The sequence below is a fragment of the Hyperolius riggenbachi genome, chromosome 9, assembly GCF_040937935.1.
Source record: "Hyperolius riggenbachi isolate aHypRig1 chromosome 9, aHypRig1.pri, whole genome shotgun sequence".
Lineage (NCBI taxonomy): Eukaryota > Metazoa > Chordata > Amphibia > Anura > Hyperoliidae > Hyperolius > Hyperolius riggenbachi.
Window position 1 is genome coordinate 271,201,386 of NC_090654.1, and position 18,583 is coordinate 271,219,968.

The 18,583-nt window shown below is 45.1% G+C and overlaps 1 protein-coding gene across 6 annotated transcripts in view; it reads right to left on the reverse strand.

Moving 5' to 3' along the window:
• Nucleotides 1-16,873: 16,873 nt before the first annotated feature.
• The window catches only part of FOXN3 (forkhead box N3), a 294,461-nt gene continuing 292,751 nt past the window's right edge, over nt 16,874-18,583 (reverse strand). For all 6 annotated transcript variants that reach the window (XM_068252254.1, XM_068252249.1, XM_068252251.1 and 3 more), the window contains one exon: nt 16,874-17,540. In XM_068252254.1, coding sequence (XP_068108355.1) covers nt 17,000-17,540 — 541 coding nt within the window. In that variant the 3' untranslated portion in view covers nt 16,874-16,999. The remainder of the gene's footprint in view (nt 17,541-18,583) is intronic.

Consider the following 18,583-nt stretch of genomic DNA (forward strand, 5'->3'; position numbering starts at 1 on the left):
ATTATGGAATAGGTTGCCGCTCTATAAATAAAAAATAATAAAAATTGATATTTTTAATAAAACACACAAAATCATACGAGGACTCAGAAAGTTGATGCAACTCAGTAAGTTTTTATTGCAACTGGAAGACAAAACATCACAGGAACTCTTGTTTATGGTAGATCTGGGAGGGGGAGAGTGTCATATTTACAATAAATCGATGACATGGTTTCTTTGGCAATATGATTACACATCAAGAAAATGTGAAATGTTGAAAATTTATGCCTTAAAAAAAAAAAATTCAACGCCGTACTTTGTCGTTTCCGGCTGCGCGGCCGCAGAGCGTTTCCGCCAGACAAATTTTTACCCAAAACGGAACTGGCTCTGTGCGGCCCTCCCTCCACTTTCAATCACAGTTATTGAGTTGAGGAGATTGGCAGCTACACACAAAGTACAGAAAAAACAAAAATATTATATATATATATTTATATTGCATTTTTCCCCGCTGCACCTTTTTTCTTGGCCAGTCTGGGAGCGACCGCCCCAACGAGTTTCATCTCCTAATTAACCTTTTCACTGCCCGGCGAGCGTACCCAGGACAAACCGGAATACACCCCCACCGCCAGAGACCCGCCTTTCCGTGAGGTTTGTTTTTTAGTTGGGGACCCAATTATTTTAGCCACACAAATTCTCTGGGACGAACCTTTATTAAACTTTAGTGGCCGGTAGGATTTTTGCAGAGATGTTTATATTGCTAGTGATTTGGGGTCTTATGTAGTTGGAAAAAAAAGTTTTACTCTGAAAAAAACCCTCAAAATATGTCAATTAGCTTTGAAGTCCAACAAAACTCAAAATGGAAGTTGTTAAATTCTGACTTTACATCCATTTTAGAAGTATTATTTATGGCACTGCATTTCCAGGTTTAAAAATCTAGCTGTGCTTGGCTGTAGCTGTGCACCTGTCCATATGGACACAAGACCCCTGAACTGGCTGACTTCCTGTTATGAAAGTGGGGTCCATTTCCTGTGTGCTATAAATCTATAGAGGGCTGTGCCAGCAAACTGTCAATGAATTGTACAGCTAAAGAAACAAATGTGCAAACTAATTCTATGCTCCGCCCTTGTCCCTGCCTTTTACCACTGTCTTCAGCCATGCTTTCTACTGCAATGCTGGGAAATTTAGTCTAGTTTCAATTGTTCTTTTTTGCTCTGGGAGTCATGTGATCACTTTTGATTAAACCACACAACAACTAAGTCTAGACAATGCAGGAAGCAAGCTACATTGTAGTTTGAAGCACATGTGGTCCATGAGAAAGGTATTCCATTCATTATTTTGCTGTTATGTCTCATTTAGATTTTCTTATCATGCCAATCTAAACTATCCAGCTTGAGGGGACACACCATACAATTTGTTACTTTAGGCTCTATGCCAGTGACTGATTAGAACAATATTTAGATCTGAAATCGATTGGCTATAGAAGTTAGCCTACACAAGTATGCGTTTTTTTCCCAAATTACAATCGGACTTCTAAATCAGTTTTCCAATTAAAGATCAATAGAAAATCGATCAAAAGGACATACATATTGAACAGCTAGTATTTTTGAAAAATATTTTCCAGACTGTCTGATTTGTTTCCAATTGAGAAAGAGATCGAATTAAGATCGATTAGATTTGAACTGGGATTGATCACTGGCAATCAGTAGGCTGTAAAATTTCTAAAGTAAAAATTGCATGGTGTCTACCCACAACTCATAGCGGAATCACTCCTGATTTATAATTGATCTAATCGTTTTGATGGGATCATTTGTCAGTTGGGATTAAATATTGCCTTTTGTACTACTGATCAGATTACCGTTGAGATTGTGCTTTGCACATTTATTTTAAAGTGCTGCTGAACCCCTTTTTTGACCCCAAAAATTACACCCCAAGTTCAGTCTAGCGCCAAACTCAGAAAGTCAACTGCACCATCAAGGCTACTTAACCCTTTCCTTTTCGCACAAGACCGTCCCCGCCATGGGAAAGGGGCGACGGGAAAAACCGGCCTAATCGGCTACAGAGCTTTCTGGCAGTGAAAGGGTTAACCAGAATACATTTTTTTTTGTTTCTCTTTTTTTAATGATTCCATTATCGCTTAACAAAATAAAATATATCTTTTTAGAAATGTTACAGAATGCATAAAATAAAATAAAAAAAATCTAAAAGTTTTAAAATGCTTTTTTTCTTTATAAAGACACACATTTTTTTTTTGTCACAAACAGTTTTGTTTATATCAGAACGAGACGGCGCAGTGAGTGTGGCTGCAGAGTTATCGGCTGTGGATCTGCGCTCAGACGCAACGGACAGAGGCGAGACACAACGGCAGTGGCAACGTACAACGCAAAAGGCTGGCGAGATCATTTCTCACGACACTGAACATCGCTCCTAATATTGCATTAATACTTAATAGATAAAGGGGGGGGGGGGGGGGGGGGATTCAGGGGATAAAAATTAGGCACCTCTATGTGACTATCAGGATTGGTCCATGAGATGTTAATAAATCAGAACGGATGCAAATATGTTGCTTAGAAGTGGACCAATCAAATCCAGTATTTGTCCATGTCCAAGCTGCATACATTTACATAAATTTAGCATAAACTCTATCAGTTCCAGGCACTGGGAGAGTCCTCAATGATCTCTAACAGCATTGTGGGTGACTCTACTACTCCACCTATTGGCGAGGGGAGGTAATAGCAGCTTAGGCTCCTCCTTCTGCTCAAGGGGGCGTAGCGTACACAAAATATGGCCTTGCAGAGGGGAGGGGATTTTTATGCTCTGATGAAGGTGTAGTTGCAGGGTCAGAGAGCACAGCATAGTAGATGTCTGCGACACATTTTTCTGTCTGACTACAGCTACAGCATTAAAACCATGGCATGTAATAACAGGCTTTGCTACTGAATGTCAATTTGGCCTAACTAAAAAGCTGTATAGTCTAATTACTGCAAACAGAGATATGATTCTTAAAGCGGACCTCGAGAGTAAAGAAAATCCTGCAGCCAATAAGGCTCCTCGGATAAATATAACATTTTTTACTCGCTGGCTGCAGGATTTACTTCTTTGGAGGTCCGCTTTAAGAATTGTAGCGTACGTATAATCAGGTGTGCTGAACATAAAGCAAGGCACTGATCAATAATGCAATATTCCTCTATTGCGGACTTTGCTTCTGCTCCATCACACAGTGCTCTCTCCTGCTCCTGTTGGCAGTGCAGAGATGGCTCCACTGCTGCACCTTCTGCATACACAGTGTTTACATCTGTCATCAGCACAGAGGGATAAGGATCAGTGTACAGAGTCAGATTAACCCTAGAGTGGCAGTGGGGATCAGGGGCGTAGCAATAGGGGTTGCGACCACATCAGGGCCCTTGGGCCAGAGGGGCCCTCCCTCAACTACAGTATTAGCCCTCTATTGGTCCTGTGCTCATAATAATCACTTCTATAGATACTTTGAATAGTGGTAATCATTAACAAACTGTTCCCCATCCCCTTCTTGCACCTCCGACACTGTAGTTGCCATTGGCAGGTTTTGGTGCGCCGTATCGTACGTATTGTTGTGCATAGAGTGCTTGGGGGGCCCCAATGTAAAACTTGCATCGCGGCCCACAGATCCTTCGCTTCTCCACTGGTGGGGATAGCTTGAGACAGATTACTGAAGACTAGCTGATGCTTCTTTACTGATTTGTAAGCACTGAATAGGTTAACACATACTGTATTAAAGTTGACAAGCCTGTATGCAGGGGTGTAACAAGAGAAGCTTGCTCCTCCTCCCTTTCCTTATACACAAGCAGAGTAGCACAGGTAGTGGAGTCAGGCCTGGATTTACATCACAGGAGCCTATAGGCACAGGTGTCCTGGCACTCTAGACTTCACCCTCCATGAACCTAGAAACCACCGACCCGCACCACAAGTGTGCTGGCTGGAGCAGCTGTCACTTCTCCCTTACAATGCTAAGGTGCCCCTTAGCATTGTGTACCTAGAGGTGTCCTCTGTATTGATAAGCTAGTGATGTCCTGGACTTAAGGGACATCTCATCAGTGGAATGCCGAGCTCAGGTTGAGTAACATTTTCACTCTCGTCATCAGGACTCTGCATAGGGAAGGAAGTCACTAATGTAGGGGAGTGAGCCGCCTTTCCATCATCAGGCGCCTGTAGGCACGTTCCTACAGTGCCATATGGTAAAGCCGGCCCTGAGTGGAGTAATGTTTACCTGCTCTAGCACTGTGGGTCTCCTCCATGCTTCACAGCCACACACTTTTTACTGCCATTCGCTGGCTCCTGATCACATGACCGATGCGAGTCACGTGATCGGGAGCCGGCCAATGCCAACCAAGAGTAAGCAGCTCTGATGCACAGAGGAGACCAGCAGTACTGGAGCAGGTAAGTATTAGTCTGGTCCCTGCGCTATGCGTGTCGGGGCAAGGGGTGCTCCTGGGGTACAGCTGGGAGAAGTTTGGGTTCCAGGGGCCCCGATGACAATTTTGCAGGGGGGCCATATGGGCTGTGGTTACACCCCTGCCTGTATGTAAATAAATAATGCGAACATGTTGGATTATTGATCAGGTCCTTGTTTAAGGTTATTTTAACCAAATGTATTTATAAGTTCAGTAACCGTTTAGTCTATACGGGGCGATCTTGTGTTTTTTTTTTTTTTTTTACCAGACAGCAATACATGGCCGAAATGGTCGAAGATATGCCAATAATCCCAAGTTGTTGCAAATGTATGCAGCTTGGAACTAAACCAATAAACTGCAGAAGCTGCAGGACCTGATTGGCCTATTTACAAGGTGCACAAATTTAGCATAAAATTTGAATCCACTCGGAATGAGTAGCATTGACCGGCCCCCTGTACAAAGCTAGCCAATCACAGCGGCCGGTGCAGCCCTAAAGAAATACCACATTCTCATTTGTAATATTTCATATTTAAAGAGAAACTCCTGGAAGACCTGTAAAATGACATGAACGTGTTGCGTGTGCTCCGTGCACACGGCTCTGTGGTCACGTGATTATGTATCTGGGAAAAGGACTGCTGTGTTGGATTGTTGATTTGCCATCAGCTTAAATGATTGGCATCAAACTACAGCCTAGGCAGTATACAAAGGATCGCTACACCTCACACACTTGGCAGTGCACTGACTGGCACAACACAATTTTCCTCAGCAGTACACTAAGATGCGCACCACATTACAGTCAGCAGGATACTGGGGTGCGCACCAACATCCGATTGGCAATATACAAGGGGGGCGCACCAACATCTGGTTGGCAGTATACTGAAGTGTGCACCAACATCTGTTTGGCAGTATAATGGGGTTTGCCCACCAACATCCGGTTGGCAGCACACACATCCACTTGGCAGTATACATGGGTGCGCACCAACATCCAGTCTGCAGTATATTGGGGTGCGCACCAACATCCAGTCTGCAGTATATTGGGGTGCGCACCAATATTCGGTTGGCAGTATACTGAAGTGTGCACCAACATCTGTTTGGCAGTATAATGGGCTTTGCGCACAAACATCTGATTGGCAGCAAACTAAGGTGCGCATCAGCAGCCGTTTGGCAGTATACAGGTGGCACACCAATATCCGATTGGCAGTAAACTAGGTTGCACACCAACATCTGGTTGGCGGTATATTGGGATTTGTACACCACCACCCGGTATGCAGTACACTAGGGTGCACACCAACATCTGGTTGGCAGTATATTGGGGTTTGTACACCGCCACCCGGTATGCAGTACACTAGGGTGCACACCACCATGTGGTTGGCAGTATATTGGGGTTTGTACACTGCCACCCGGTATGCAGTACACTAGGGTGCACACCACCATGTGGTTGGCAGTATATTGGGGTTTGTACACCACCACCCGGTATGCAGTACACTAGGGTGCACACCACCATGTGGTTGGCAGTATATTGGGGTTTGTACACTGCCATCCAGTTGGCAGTACACTAGGGTGCACACCACCATGTGGTTGGCAGTATATTGGGGTTTGTACACCACCACCCGGTATGCAGTACACTAGGGTGCACACCACCATGTGGTTGGCAGTATATTGGGGTTTGTACACTGCCACCCGGTTGGCAGTACACTAGGGTGCACACCACCATGTGGTTGGCAGTGCAGTAGGGTGAGCACCACCATAAATATGGCAGCAAATTGGGGCATACATCCCCATCAAGTTGGCGGTATAATGAGGTGTGCACCATACTGTACTGCTGACTGTATGGGGTAGTGCGCACCTCATTATACTGCTAACCAGATGGTGGTGCACACCCTCATGTCGGCAGTATACTGAAGTGTGCACCAACCCATACAGTCACCAGTATACTGAGGTGCACCAATCGCATACAGTTGGCTGTACACAGAGGTTTGTGCTGAATTTGCATTACGATAACTTTAAACCAACTGCAAGTCATCACTAAAAAAAGTAATAAATTAATGCTGGAATTCAAATGATATATTTTTGTTAAATCAGGAAAATACTAATAATCACTAATGAAAATATAAGATTTGCTTAGAACTCTGCTTGCTGGTCTAACCTAAGCTTTGCAAGTACAAGCGAGACTAGATGCAGCATAGACAACAATAGAGCCTGGTTATCAATCTCTCAAGTCTGGGGACTTTGCTGCTGTAATGTTACAGACTTCTTTTCCTGTTACCAGTCACTCAAGTCTGAGGGACTTTGCTGCTGCTATGTTATAGACTTCTTCTCCTGGTTAACAGTCTCTCAAGTCTGGGGACTTTGCTGCTGTTATGTTATAGACTTCTTCTCCTGGTTACCAGTCACTCAAGTCTAGGGACTTTGCTGCTGTTATGTTATAGACTTCTTCTCCTGGTTAACAGTCTCTCAAGTCTGGGGACTTTGCTGCTGTAATGTTACAGACTTCATTTCCTGTTACCAGTCACTCAAGTCTGGGGAGTTTTCTGCTGCAATGTTCAGTGTAGTTTGCCTTCTTAAAACAGAAGGTATTTGCTACACTGATCATTGCTTTTTAGTAGAAGGGCTTTTTAGTCTCCTATACTTTCAGTAGAGTCCTGGTTAACCGGAACTCTCAGCAGTCTTAACTACCCAGCATGCCTGGCGGGACACAATGGGGGTGTTAGTAACTGAGACTGCACAGCGGTGTGCAGCAGAAAATGCTTACGAATCCCCCGGCGCCATACTTTTCCCATCTTGCAGCTCTCAGCTGCTTTGCGGCGTCCTTGTATGGCTCCCTGGCATGTCACCTGACCCACATCAAGTCATGTGACACATCTAGGTCGTGCAAGGAGATCGCCGTAATGAAGCTGGGAGCTGCTGGAGGATTCGCAAGCATTTTCTGCTGCACGCCGCTGTGCAGTGAGTCCATTGGGGGGAGGCGAGTATCATCTTTCAACTTCTTGCCAGCCGCTCCACGCCAATTGGCGTGAATGCGGCGGCAGCCCCAGGACCGCTCCACGTCGATTGGCATGAACGGCCAGGAGCGCATCTACGCTTAAAAGCTCCGCCTTCAGTCTCCCAGCAGCGATCGCCGCTTGGAGACAGACGATACCTGTAAAGCGCTGCGATCTAAGGCAGCGCTGTACTGGGGACAGCAGTGTGACACGGCTGTCCCCCTGGAGGTCACAGAAGCGATCGGTAGTGATAGGCTGACTGGGGGAAGGGGGGAGGGAAAATGATTAAAGAAATAGGCAGTTTTATTAAAAAATAAAAATATCTGTAGAAAAACCCCAAACATTGGGGGAGCGATCAGACCCCACCAACAGAGAGCTCTGTTGGTCAGGAGAAAAGAAGGGGGGAAAGCACTTGTGGGCTGAGTGGGACGGCCCTGTAGCGAGCCCTTAAAGCTGCAGTAGCCCAATTTATGAAAAATGGCCTGGTCTTTAGGGGTGTTGAACACCGCGGTCCTCAATTGTTTAAAGCCTATTGCTTGACTTCTCAAGCAAGCGGCAAGCACACATATCTGGCATCAGGCAACATCCGCCTGTGCCGGATAATTGAGACTCTGCTGTATTTTCGGGTCACCCCAAGCTGTTGGGTATTCTGTTGCAATGTGCCAGACTGCTTTACTGCAGCAACTCTCTTCTTTTCATTTTTTTTTTACCGTTACTGGAACAGAATCATTGCTATCATATACTTTTTTTGTTTGTATATAAAAATTTCATACATTTTTTTGCTTGTCTTGGAAAGGGCACTTAAAGCGGACCTGAACTCAGAACTTCCTCTCTGCTCTAAAAGATAAACAACAGCATAAAATAATAAGCATAATAATAATCCTGCAATAAATCTGCAGTGTCTGCGTCATGCTTTCATGGAAGTAGACATAGGGTTAACATCCTGTGTTCACTAATTAGCTGCTCTGCCGAGGCAGCCAGCTGATACAGCTGAGAGATCAAATTACACTTGTGATTAGTTAAAGATGAGGAGGAATTCGGGCTCAGACACACTATAAGCTCTTTTTCTGAGCGCTTGATTAGCGCTTTCTAAGCACTTTTTAAAAATTGCTCCCATTCACTTTCATTACACTCGTGGTAAAAAACGATGCGATTGCGTACATTTTTACATGCGATTTTTACCGCGATTTTAATGAAGGTGAATGGGAGCTATTTTCTAATTAATCGCAAGCACTCAGTAAAGCACTTATACTGTGCCTGAGCCCTTAGACAGGCTACACTCTCTAAATACTTACAGAGTGCATTTCTTGGTTTTCCTTTTGTCCTGTGCAAGAGTTCAGGTCCACTTTAAAGCAGTAGGATCAGCCATACTATGTCAGGGGGAAAACACATATATAAGTAGATAAATACCGGATCTACTTACATAACACATGTATTATACTGTCCATGTTTTGATTTCAGTGAATTTTATATAGTAAATGAAGAGAATTCTGTTCCTGGTGGGGGCCACGTCTTTTGCCCACAGTTTAGGCTAAATCCTGATGTCATTTCTGCCCTTTACTTTTTTCTTTTCTCCTCCAATCGCTGAGTCACCTCAGCCTTGCTTGTAAACATAAGTGAGCAGGGGATCGTGTTTCAGATAAGCAGCTAGGCAGGGAAATAAAGGGAAGAGGAGGAATATATAATAGATAAAAAGAACCCCCAGCATGCAACTGTCTACTAAAGGACCAGCGCTCCTACAGTATGTGATAACTCCAAATCTTAACAGCAGAAAAAGTTTTGCAAGTTTTGAATGCAGGATTAGCATCTATATCACCTAATACACTCAGACCAGTTGCTGTTGAAATTTGATTTTGATGGTGACAATCCTGCTTTAACCTCCCTGGCGGTATTCACGAGCAGAGCTCGGGCTGACTGACACATGTCAGGAGCGGTAAGCCCGAGCTCTGCTCGTGTAGGCTAAAATCAGTGGCTGCAGCTAATTCCTGGGTCCCGCGCGTGATCAGCGCTTGTCAGCGGGACCCAGGCTTCTTCCCCCCCAGCCGCCGGAGTCCGCATTACCTTTTGATCTTCCGGGACCCGGCGGCCAATTAGCTGGGAGGATCGGCGGTGCGTCGTGACGTCGCGGGCGGCGAGAAGCCATCGGGGAGGGAGGCTGGAAAAAGTGCCTGCAGCCAAATCCTGGGTCCCGTGCGCGATCAGCGCCTGTCAGCGGGACCCAGGCTTCTTCCACCCAGCCGGCCGGAGTCCCCATTACCGCTCTGATCCTAGGGGACCCGGCAGCCAATTAGCCCAAGAAGCCGATCAGCGGCAAGTGACGTAGGGGCAGCGTAGGGTCACAGGGGAGGGAGGGAGGGAGTATAATTTTTTTTTTTAAATAAACAGTTCTGATTGGGCCAAAACAGCATTGTATTGGATACAATGGGATTTTGTATCCAATGCAATGTTGCCTTTTGCTTCCTGGATTGCTGAGAGGAGTTGTGGCTGTTGAGCTGGAGAGGAGCTGGCTGTGATCTCTGTGATTTGTGAGTGCCTATCTTATCTGATTTCTGCCTACCTGTTACCGATTTTTGCCTGGACTTTGACTACTCTTTCTGCCTTCTGCCTGGATTTGATTGATTACCCGTTGCCGATTTTGCCTGGACTTGGACTACTCTTTGCCTGCTGCCTGCACCGACCTCTGCCTGGATTTACTATGGCATCATCCTCCAGAAGGCGTCTCACCGCGGAAGCGCTGGCGGAGTTGGAGGACAGCGATCTGCAGTCACTGGCGGACTCCAGTGACAGCGACGCACCTGGGGATCTGTCATCCGACCCAGATAGCGACAGCGACTCCATCACCAAAGAAGTTAGTGATGTCCGGGTTTGGTGCCCTATCGACCTTTCTCAGGCTCCGCCACCGCCCCCACGTTTCCCTTTTACTGGGGAGCCTGGCCTGCAGAAGGAGTGCGAGTGCAACCCCCTGGCATACCTGCAGCTTTTCTTCTCGGAGGCGGTTATTGAGAGGATAGTGGAGGAGACTAATCGCTACACCACCCAACAATTGGCTACTCCTCAAGGACCCTTTTCCAGAAGCAGGACCTGGGAGCCGGTAACAGCAGCGGATATTTGGCTGTTTTTGGGCCTGATCATTCTGCAGGGAGTGGTGGGGAAGCCCCTGCAGAAATGGTACTGGAGCACGAATAAGATCATTGCAACCCCCTTCTTCGGTACAGTTATGTCCGAGTACCGTTTTTCCCTTATAATGAAATTTCTCCACTTTTCCTACAATGAAACTTTTGAGGAGTCGACCCACCCTGCTCCAAAACTAAAAAAAATCTGGGAGGTCTACCAGATGGTGGTGGAAAATTTTAGGGCCACGTATGTGCCACAGAGGGACATCAGCGTGGACGAGAGCCTGATGGCCTATAAGGGGAGGCTGAGCTGGCTCCAATATATTGCTTCAAAGCGGGCCCGCTTTGGGATCAAATCATACACTCTATGCGAGTCAAGTACCGGATACATCTGGAATACTATTTTGTATACGGGAAAAGGCACAAAATTTGGTCCCAGGTTTAGCGAGTTTGGAGTGGCGACATCGTCTGTATTGTCCCTTTTGGAGCCTTTGTTGGACAAAGGCTACTGTCTCACCACAGATAATTTCTACACCTCCCCTGAACTGTCTGAGATTCTTATAAAGCATAAGACTGACACCTATGGCACTGTTAGGGCTAACAGGAGGGAGATGCCGTCGGCCTTTGCCAAGCAGAAGCTGAAGACTGGGGACATAGCTGCTTGGCAGAAAGGGAAGATGTTAGCCCTCCGGTGGCGGGACAAAAAAGACGTCCGTCTCCTCTCTACTGTTCATGACACCTCCACTGTCCCCACCAGAACGAGAGGAGGAAAAGATATTGTAAAACGACAGGTCGTGGTGGACTAAAACCACACCATGGGTGGTGTGGACAAAGCTGACCAGGCGGTGACCTTTTATCCTGCTGTCAGGAAACAGCAGAAAAAGTATTATAAAAAGATTTTCCGGCACCTACTGGAACAAAGCATTTGGAATGCATACATTCTGCACAAGCAGGGAAGTGACAGGCCATTGACGCACACTGACTTCATCTGGAAACTGTTCGAATGTATCTGTCTAAGGTACCAGACTGCATCGGATGCCAGAGTTGGACGCCGTGCCTCTTATGTGGTAAATCCGGAGCGCCTCACTGGCCGCCATTTTATGGAATACATTCCACCAACTCCCAAAAAAAATGCCCCAACTAGGACATGTCATGTGTGCTGCAGCAAAAGCGACGAGAAGGGGAAAAGAATCAGGAAAGAATCACGATTCTACTGTCCAGACTGTGATGTTGCCCTGTGTGCAATTCCTTGCTTTAAAATATACCACACACGGGAGGTGTATTAGGAGTATATATGTACATACTGCATAATCTGCTGCCTTATTTATACAGTTTTATTTCAGATTATTGATAAATGTATTTACTTCAACAATTTTGTGTTCCTGACTTTTATTTATATGCAGAATGTCTACCACACTTTGAGTTAAGACTTAAAAATCAGAGGCGTAAAATTCATGAAAAAAAATGTACCGCTTTTGACTCCTAATTCCTGACAGAAATGCACCGCCAAGGAGGTTAAACCAAGTTACTCTCAATCTAAGGTTACTGTATATAGAACAAATATGTTTAGAAATAGCTAGATCTGTTTGTTTTAAGCATGCAAATAAGATTTGAGGATATGATTTTCTTTTGCCCCGGGGAAGGAATTGTGTGGAACACAGTGACCTGACATGATGTGGATAAGCTGCCAATGCCTGCGCTACTGTTAGGATGGCTTAAAAAAGTACAGCGTCTTGGCCTAGTTTAAGAGTCGGCGAGATGCCGAGCAGCTCGCGCGTTTCGTTGTGCCCAAGACGCTGCTGGCACACAGACCCGTAGCACCAACGAGCAGCGTGCGCTGGCAGCCAGGGAAATTCTGTTTTCAGAAAAATGTGCAAACAAACACAGGATCAGATCCAACTGAGCACCATCGCCAGAAATTCCTGCAATTAAAAAAAAAAAAAAGAGAAAACAATCCAGTTGGGGTTTAAGAAGTCGATAAAAAAGCAGAATTTGTGGCAAATAAAATACACACCGCGAGGTTTGGCAGTGCAGACTGTGGATGATCGTCACACAGGTGCGGGAGGTAGAATTGGCAGCTAAGTGACAACTGGCATCCGTGTTGGCGACAATTTGCAGGAAACGCTTTCTGATAAGACCACGATAGGTCATGGCACAGAAGACAAAGTTAAAGGATACCCGAGGTGACATGTGACATGATGAGATAGACATGTGTATATATAGTGCTTAGCACACCAATAACTAGGCTGTGCTCCTTTTTTTCTTTCTCTGCCTGAAAGAGTTAAATATCAGGTATGCAAGTGACAGTTTCTATCTAGGTCAGGCTATAGAATAACCCTCACTGATAAGTAATTACAGCCATAACATACTTTCCTGTCAGAAAATGGCTTCCTGGAGCAGGAAAGAGATAAAAATGATCAATAATTAATAGATTTGAGCTTTAGCATACTTCAATGAAGGTGTCATGGAGCACAGACTATGAAACAGTAAAAACTTAAAAACTAGATATAAATTAAAACTGTGGGATATCTAAAAAAGTCATTTTAGGAGAAGGAGGATAGATACAATTGTTTTTCTCATCAGTTTAATTTCACCTCGGATGTCCTTTAAAGGTACCCCAAATTCTGCTCTATTTAGAATGAAATTAAGGCCTGATACACATGAGATGATCTGTGGGGGCAACTGAACATTATTATCAATTTTCCTATTAGTCAGAAATGATTGGCTTGGCGAGTCTGAAGGTGGCCACACACACACGTTATAATAAAAAGATTGGATTTAACCCTTTAGCATCCAATTTATTTACAGGCTTGAAAGTGCTTCAGGCCAATTTATTTTATCACTTTTTTATTTGTTACATTTTCTACATTTTCTTGCTTCTAATTAGTACTGCTGTAATGTGTATTTATGTCACTAGGTGGCAGTGTGAGACAATAACAGAGGACCTCTGCTTTCTGTTTCCATATTTTCCGCTAGAGAAAGAGATCAAAGCATTCAAAGAATTTACAGCACATCGAGTTCTGCCGTGAAATTGATTGTAAATTCTTCTGAAAGGAAATATAAAAAAATGTTATCGTGTGCGTCCAACTAAAGGTACCCATTAATGGTACAATATTTTCATCGGATTGAATTATTCTATGAGATTTGCGGGATCAAAAGTAATCAGAAGGCAATTAGCGATTTTTCCCATAAATGGGTCGATTACGGCTCTTTCTTCAGATAAAATAAAGAATCCAACATTCCGATTCCAATTTTCTCCACACCCTGCATGGCATTCTGTATTATTAGGTGGTAAAAATCTGATGCAATGATTGCATCTGTGGAAAATACTGTACCGTTAATGGGAAACGTTAAGGTTTATATCTAGCGGAGCAGCTACCCTGGTCCAAAATGCATCAGCAAGGGGTGGATCAGACCCCCATACATATATATCAGACCCCCATACAAGTATATCAGACCCCCATACAGGAGAATAAGACCCTCATACAGGTGAATCAGACCCCCATACAGGAGTATCAGACCCCCATACAGGAGTATCAGACCCCCATACAGGTGAATAGGACCCCCATACAAGTATATCAGACCCCCATGCAGGAGAAAAAGAATGGGGGAGGGAATTCTATGCCCTAAAAGGGTGGAAGGACACTTTTGAATTTCTGCTGAAATAAATCTAAGCCCTTTTTAGGAAAAAAATTAAATGAGCAGGACAAAAACTTACCTTGTTCTGCACATCATAAGATTATAGAAAGATTAGGAAGAGGAGACCAGGAAGACTTCATACATTTACAGATCACTATGACAGGTACAGAGCCACGGCTCCAGTTACCCCAGATTGTGGCAGTGCAATGATTCCAGCATGACCCCCCCATGATTGTCCCCCCATGAGGTCACCATCCCCTTACTCACTGGATGGCATCAGCCAATCAGGTGTGTTAATTATTCCTAATATTATGCCAGGCTGGTGTGGCCTGGTTATTAAAAGTCCTCCCTGGGGGTGAGCGCACAAGGCTGCAAACGCACTAGCCATCTAGAAACCCTGGCTGAGCTCTGATATGACCCGGGCGACTGCTGCAAACACTTTACAATACAACTAGATCTTCAGTGAATGTACCCCTGTGAGGACTATTGCAGAATTAGCACCTCTGTGTAAGAGCTCCCTCTGCTGGCAGTAGAGACATTGAACCATGCAATGCCTGCAATGAGCATCGCAGGGTGGGGGGCAGTGGCGATGGCAGCGATACAGCAGTAGAAATGGTCTGTAAGTTGCTTAGAATCCCCACTTGCAGGCAGTTTTAATGCAAATTGCATGCAGTAGGGAAACGAGCAGGAAGTCAATCCGGTTGACCCGGTCCACAGCAGCATGCATGTCTGGACTTATTACCATTCATCTTTTGTACAGCAGTAATAGGAGGGTGGCTGAGCAGCAGATATTTGCACAATCGTGTACAGGGAGGATTTCACTCTGCAGGTCTCATTATAAAGACTGCGCAATACAAATAGAGTTACTGAAAATGTGGTTATTTAGCCTTCAAATACAGCAGTCACATTGAACAGGTAGGCGTGTCCTCAGCACAGGAAGTGGGAGTATGATCATGTGACCACTGTTTCTGGAGGCCCAAACTAATATTTACATCTGAAAAGGTTAATTGCCCAGCGGCTGATAGAGGCGGATCGTATGTATGCGCTACACCTCGCATCTCTAGTCTCTATGTCAATGACATCATTCTGTCTTGCGTGCAAATGTCATGAACACGGAACAGGGGGAACTGGACCGATCAAAGCAACAGGAAGCTCCCCTGAATGGCCCTACTCCAAGCTAGCATATTTGTACGTAAGAGAGCTTGAATCCCATTACATTTAAGACATCTTAATTGAATTAAGCTCCACATGTTTCTACATAAGAGAACAAAATAAATCTAGGCCAGCCCGTACATGTTTTTGCACCGTACGCGATTCAGTCTGGAAGGCAGTGATAAGGAAGGTGTTTAGTATAAACTTAATGGAAGGAACACTTAATGCTTTTAAACAACATCACTTTAACCCAGAGGCCGTGTTGTGGAATACTCCACGCCTTGACGAAGCGGGCGTCCACGAAACACGGCGGTACCTCTTTTCCAGCGACACCCTTCGATGCCCGACAGCCACACTCACTACGACGTTCACCAACAAAATTATTGCCTCATGTTAGCCAAGTAGACAGAGGAGAAAGACAAACTCTTCATATATTAACAAAGAAGCACAGTAAGGAGGGGGGAGGGGAAGGGGAGGGGGGAGGGGAAGGGGGACTGAATGTGCGGACCTCCACCATTCAGGCCCTTTACCAGAGAACCACATTTGTAATCATATATTGCAGAGCGAGAGAGAGAAATAGTTCCCGAACAGTCAAATGTTTGTCCCTGAAGAAGGTTAGACCTTAAAAACCTGCTTCCAAAAAGAAGAAAAAAATGGAAACGAAAAAAAAAAAAAGTGGGGGGTAGGGGGGAGGAGGAGGAGTCTCGGCCCTCGGCCTTCCAATTAGAGCTGTTGCCATTTTCCTCTATTTTCCTAATTTATATGAAAATAACTCATGCTCCATGCTAAATACATTATTTTCTGTTTTTGTTTTGTTTTTTTGCCGTACAAGAATCTGATGTTGTTGCCAAGTTTAAAAAAACAACAAAAAGCAAATAAAAAGAAAACAAAAAAGACCCCCAAATTTTCTACTTCCTTTTGAAAGAACCCATAGCGACGACGACTGGGGTGATCCGTATAATTATGGATGTAAAACGTTTGGCAGGTTGCGTAGCACGGAGATCCGGACTTGTGGAGGGCGGCTGTGGTTGTGCCGTGGCGGCGTTGGACATGGTTGGCATGTTGCGGTGGATCCGATGACCTTTTCAATAAGTAAAACCAGATTGTTGTGTGTGATATGGCAAGTGTTGGTTCCATTATTGGGAGGTCTGCTGGGTCGTGACGCCCAACGGAAGAGGCGGCGGCGAAGAGCTCTGACGAGACTTATGGCACAAACGATTCGACTCTCCGGGTTTCCACACACGTCCTACAACCACTTGGAACCAAAAAGATGGCCGAAGATTGCACAATTTCAACATGAAAGAAAGGTTGGAACTTTGGAAACAAAACTTTTCCCAACTTTTTCCGCAGGTAGGTGTCGGCATCCGATTCCCGGGAGTAACAATTCACTCATCTCATCCCAATGTGGATACTTGCGACGTGATGGTGATTTTGGCTTCTGAAACATTATTATTATTTTACTTCCGTAAACGAAAAAGAAAACAAAAAATGCATTTGCAAGTTGGCTGAGTTCTATGGCTTCAATATCCTTTTATAAAATAAACACTTTAAGGGTCCCCCCCTCCCACCCCCGAAAGAAACTGGAAAATACAAAAATAAAATAAGAAAGGGGAAAAAAAGAAAATGGTTGATATTGCCACAAAATCGTTGTGAGTTCACCTGACGTGCATAAAGACACAGTTCCGAGTTCAAAACAAATCAAAGATTTGCTCTAATTTTTTGTGGTTTCTTTGTCTTTTTGCTCCTTCTGCCCTTTGGCCGTCCGATTGGTGATGTTATTCAAACACGATCGGATTCCTGCTAAGTGTAGGAGAGAGCCGGCCGCCTCCTTCATCTCCTCGTCGTCGCTTTCGGGGGGTTTTTCCGTGCGTCTCTTTTTCAGGGGCAGGGCGTCGCAGGGGATCCGCCGCACTTTCAGTAAGTGCTGCTTTTTCTTGTGTTGCAAGGAGTAGCCGCTGTCCACGGGGGAATCCTTGGCTTCTTTCTTGATCTGCTTTTTGTCGTCCTCCTCCGTCTCGCTGAAGCTCTCGTGGAAGCTGACATCGCTGCCGTCGCGGCAGACTTTGGCCGCGAACTCGTAGTGGTCTTCGGCGGAGGACGAGGACAGGGAGTCGCTGGCGGAGGAGGAGCCGCGCTTGTTGGCGGATTTGGCGCTGCTGTAGTTGTGGTCCTCTTTGGGGTCACTGCTGACCACTGGAGATCCGCAGGAGGGTTCGCTCTCCGTCCTCATTCGGCAGTTCACAATCCCATTCCTGCAAGATAGGACAAGAGGAGGAGAGTCAACCAAAGCACCAAAAAGACTAAAAACAAAGATATGCATGTTTGAAAACCATTCACATTTCACCATAAGCAATTGTAGTCAAAATAATGTAAAGTGAACCTGAATTAAAAAACGTAATTAGCAATTACCGTACATAAAACATGACAAATATTGGTACTCTATTGGTAATCTACATCTAGGTACCCACATGGAGACTGCAGAAGATGGATCGGGAAACTTGCGCCGACCAGTGATCCGATGAACGCTCCTAACAAGGCTTTGTTAAACAATGTTGCAAAAAATAGCCGTAGAAATCTCGTCATAGGTACGGGCCTTTATGAAAATGAACCTCCATATGCTGGTTGGCTTGTGTCAATTGCCAGCCCCTCCTCCTACTCCTCCCTTTTGAATATACTTATCAGCTGTGGGACTGGACACCTACCCAAGAATTTTTTCCCCTGTGACACCATCAGGTTTTATTATTTTATTTATTTATTGTATTTATAAAGCGCCAACATATTATGCAGCGCTGGACATTAGTTAAGGTTACAGACAATATTTAGGGGTGACAATAAGACCATGCAGGAATACATGCAAACCAGATCACGCAGCACAGTATGAGCGCAAGGTAATTTTAGGGTTACAGACAATATTTAGGGGAGACATACAGCAATAAGACAATACAGGAATACATGCAAACCAGATCACGCAGCACAGTAGGAGTACAAAGTAATGCTTAGTCAGTCACTGGATGGGAGCATGGAGATTAGGCAAGTCGAGTTCACTCAGATCCATCAGATGGTCGTACGTCGATGGAGGTGTGTGATCAGGTAGGAGAACATAAGGAGGAGGACCCCGCCTGAAGGCTTACAATCTAGAGGGAGAGGTAGGGACTAAAGTTCAGCATTCAGCTGCAGGTTTAGAGCACCAGTGAGGGGGGGGGGGGGGAGAAGAAGGGTAGGCCAGAGTAAAAAGGTGCGTTTTGAGGGCCTTTTTGAAGATGTTGAAGGAAGGTGCAGCCCTTATGGGGGGAGG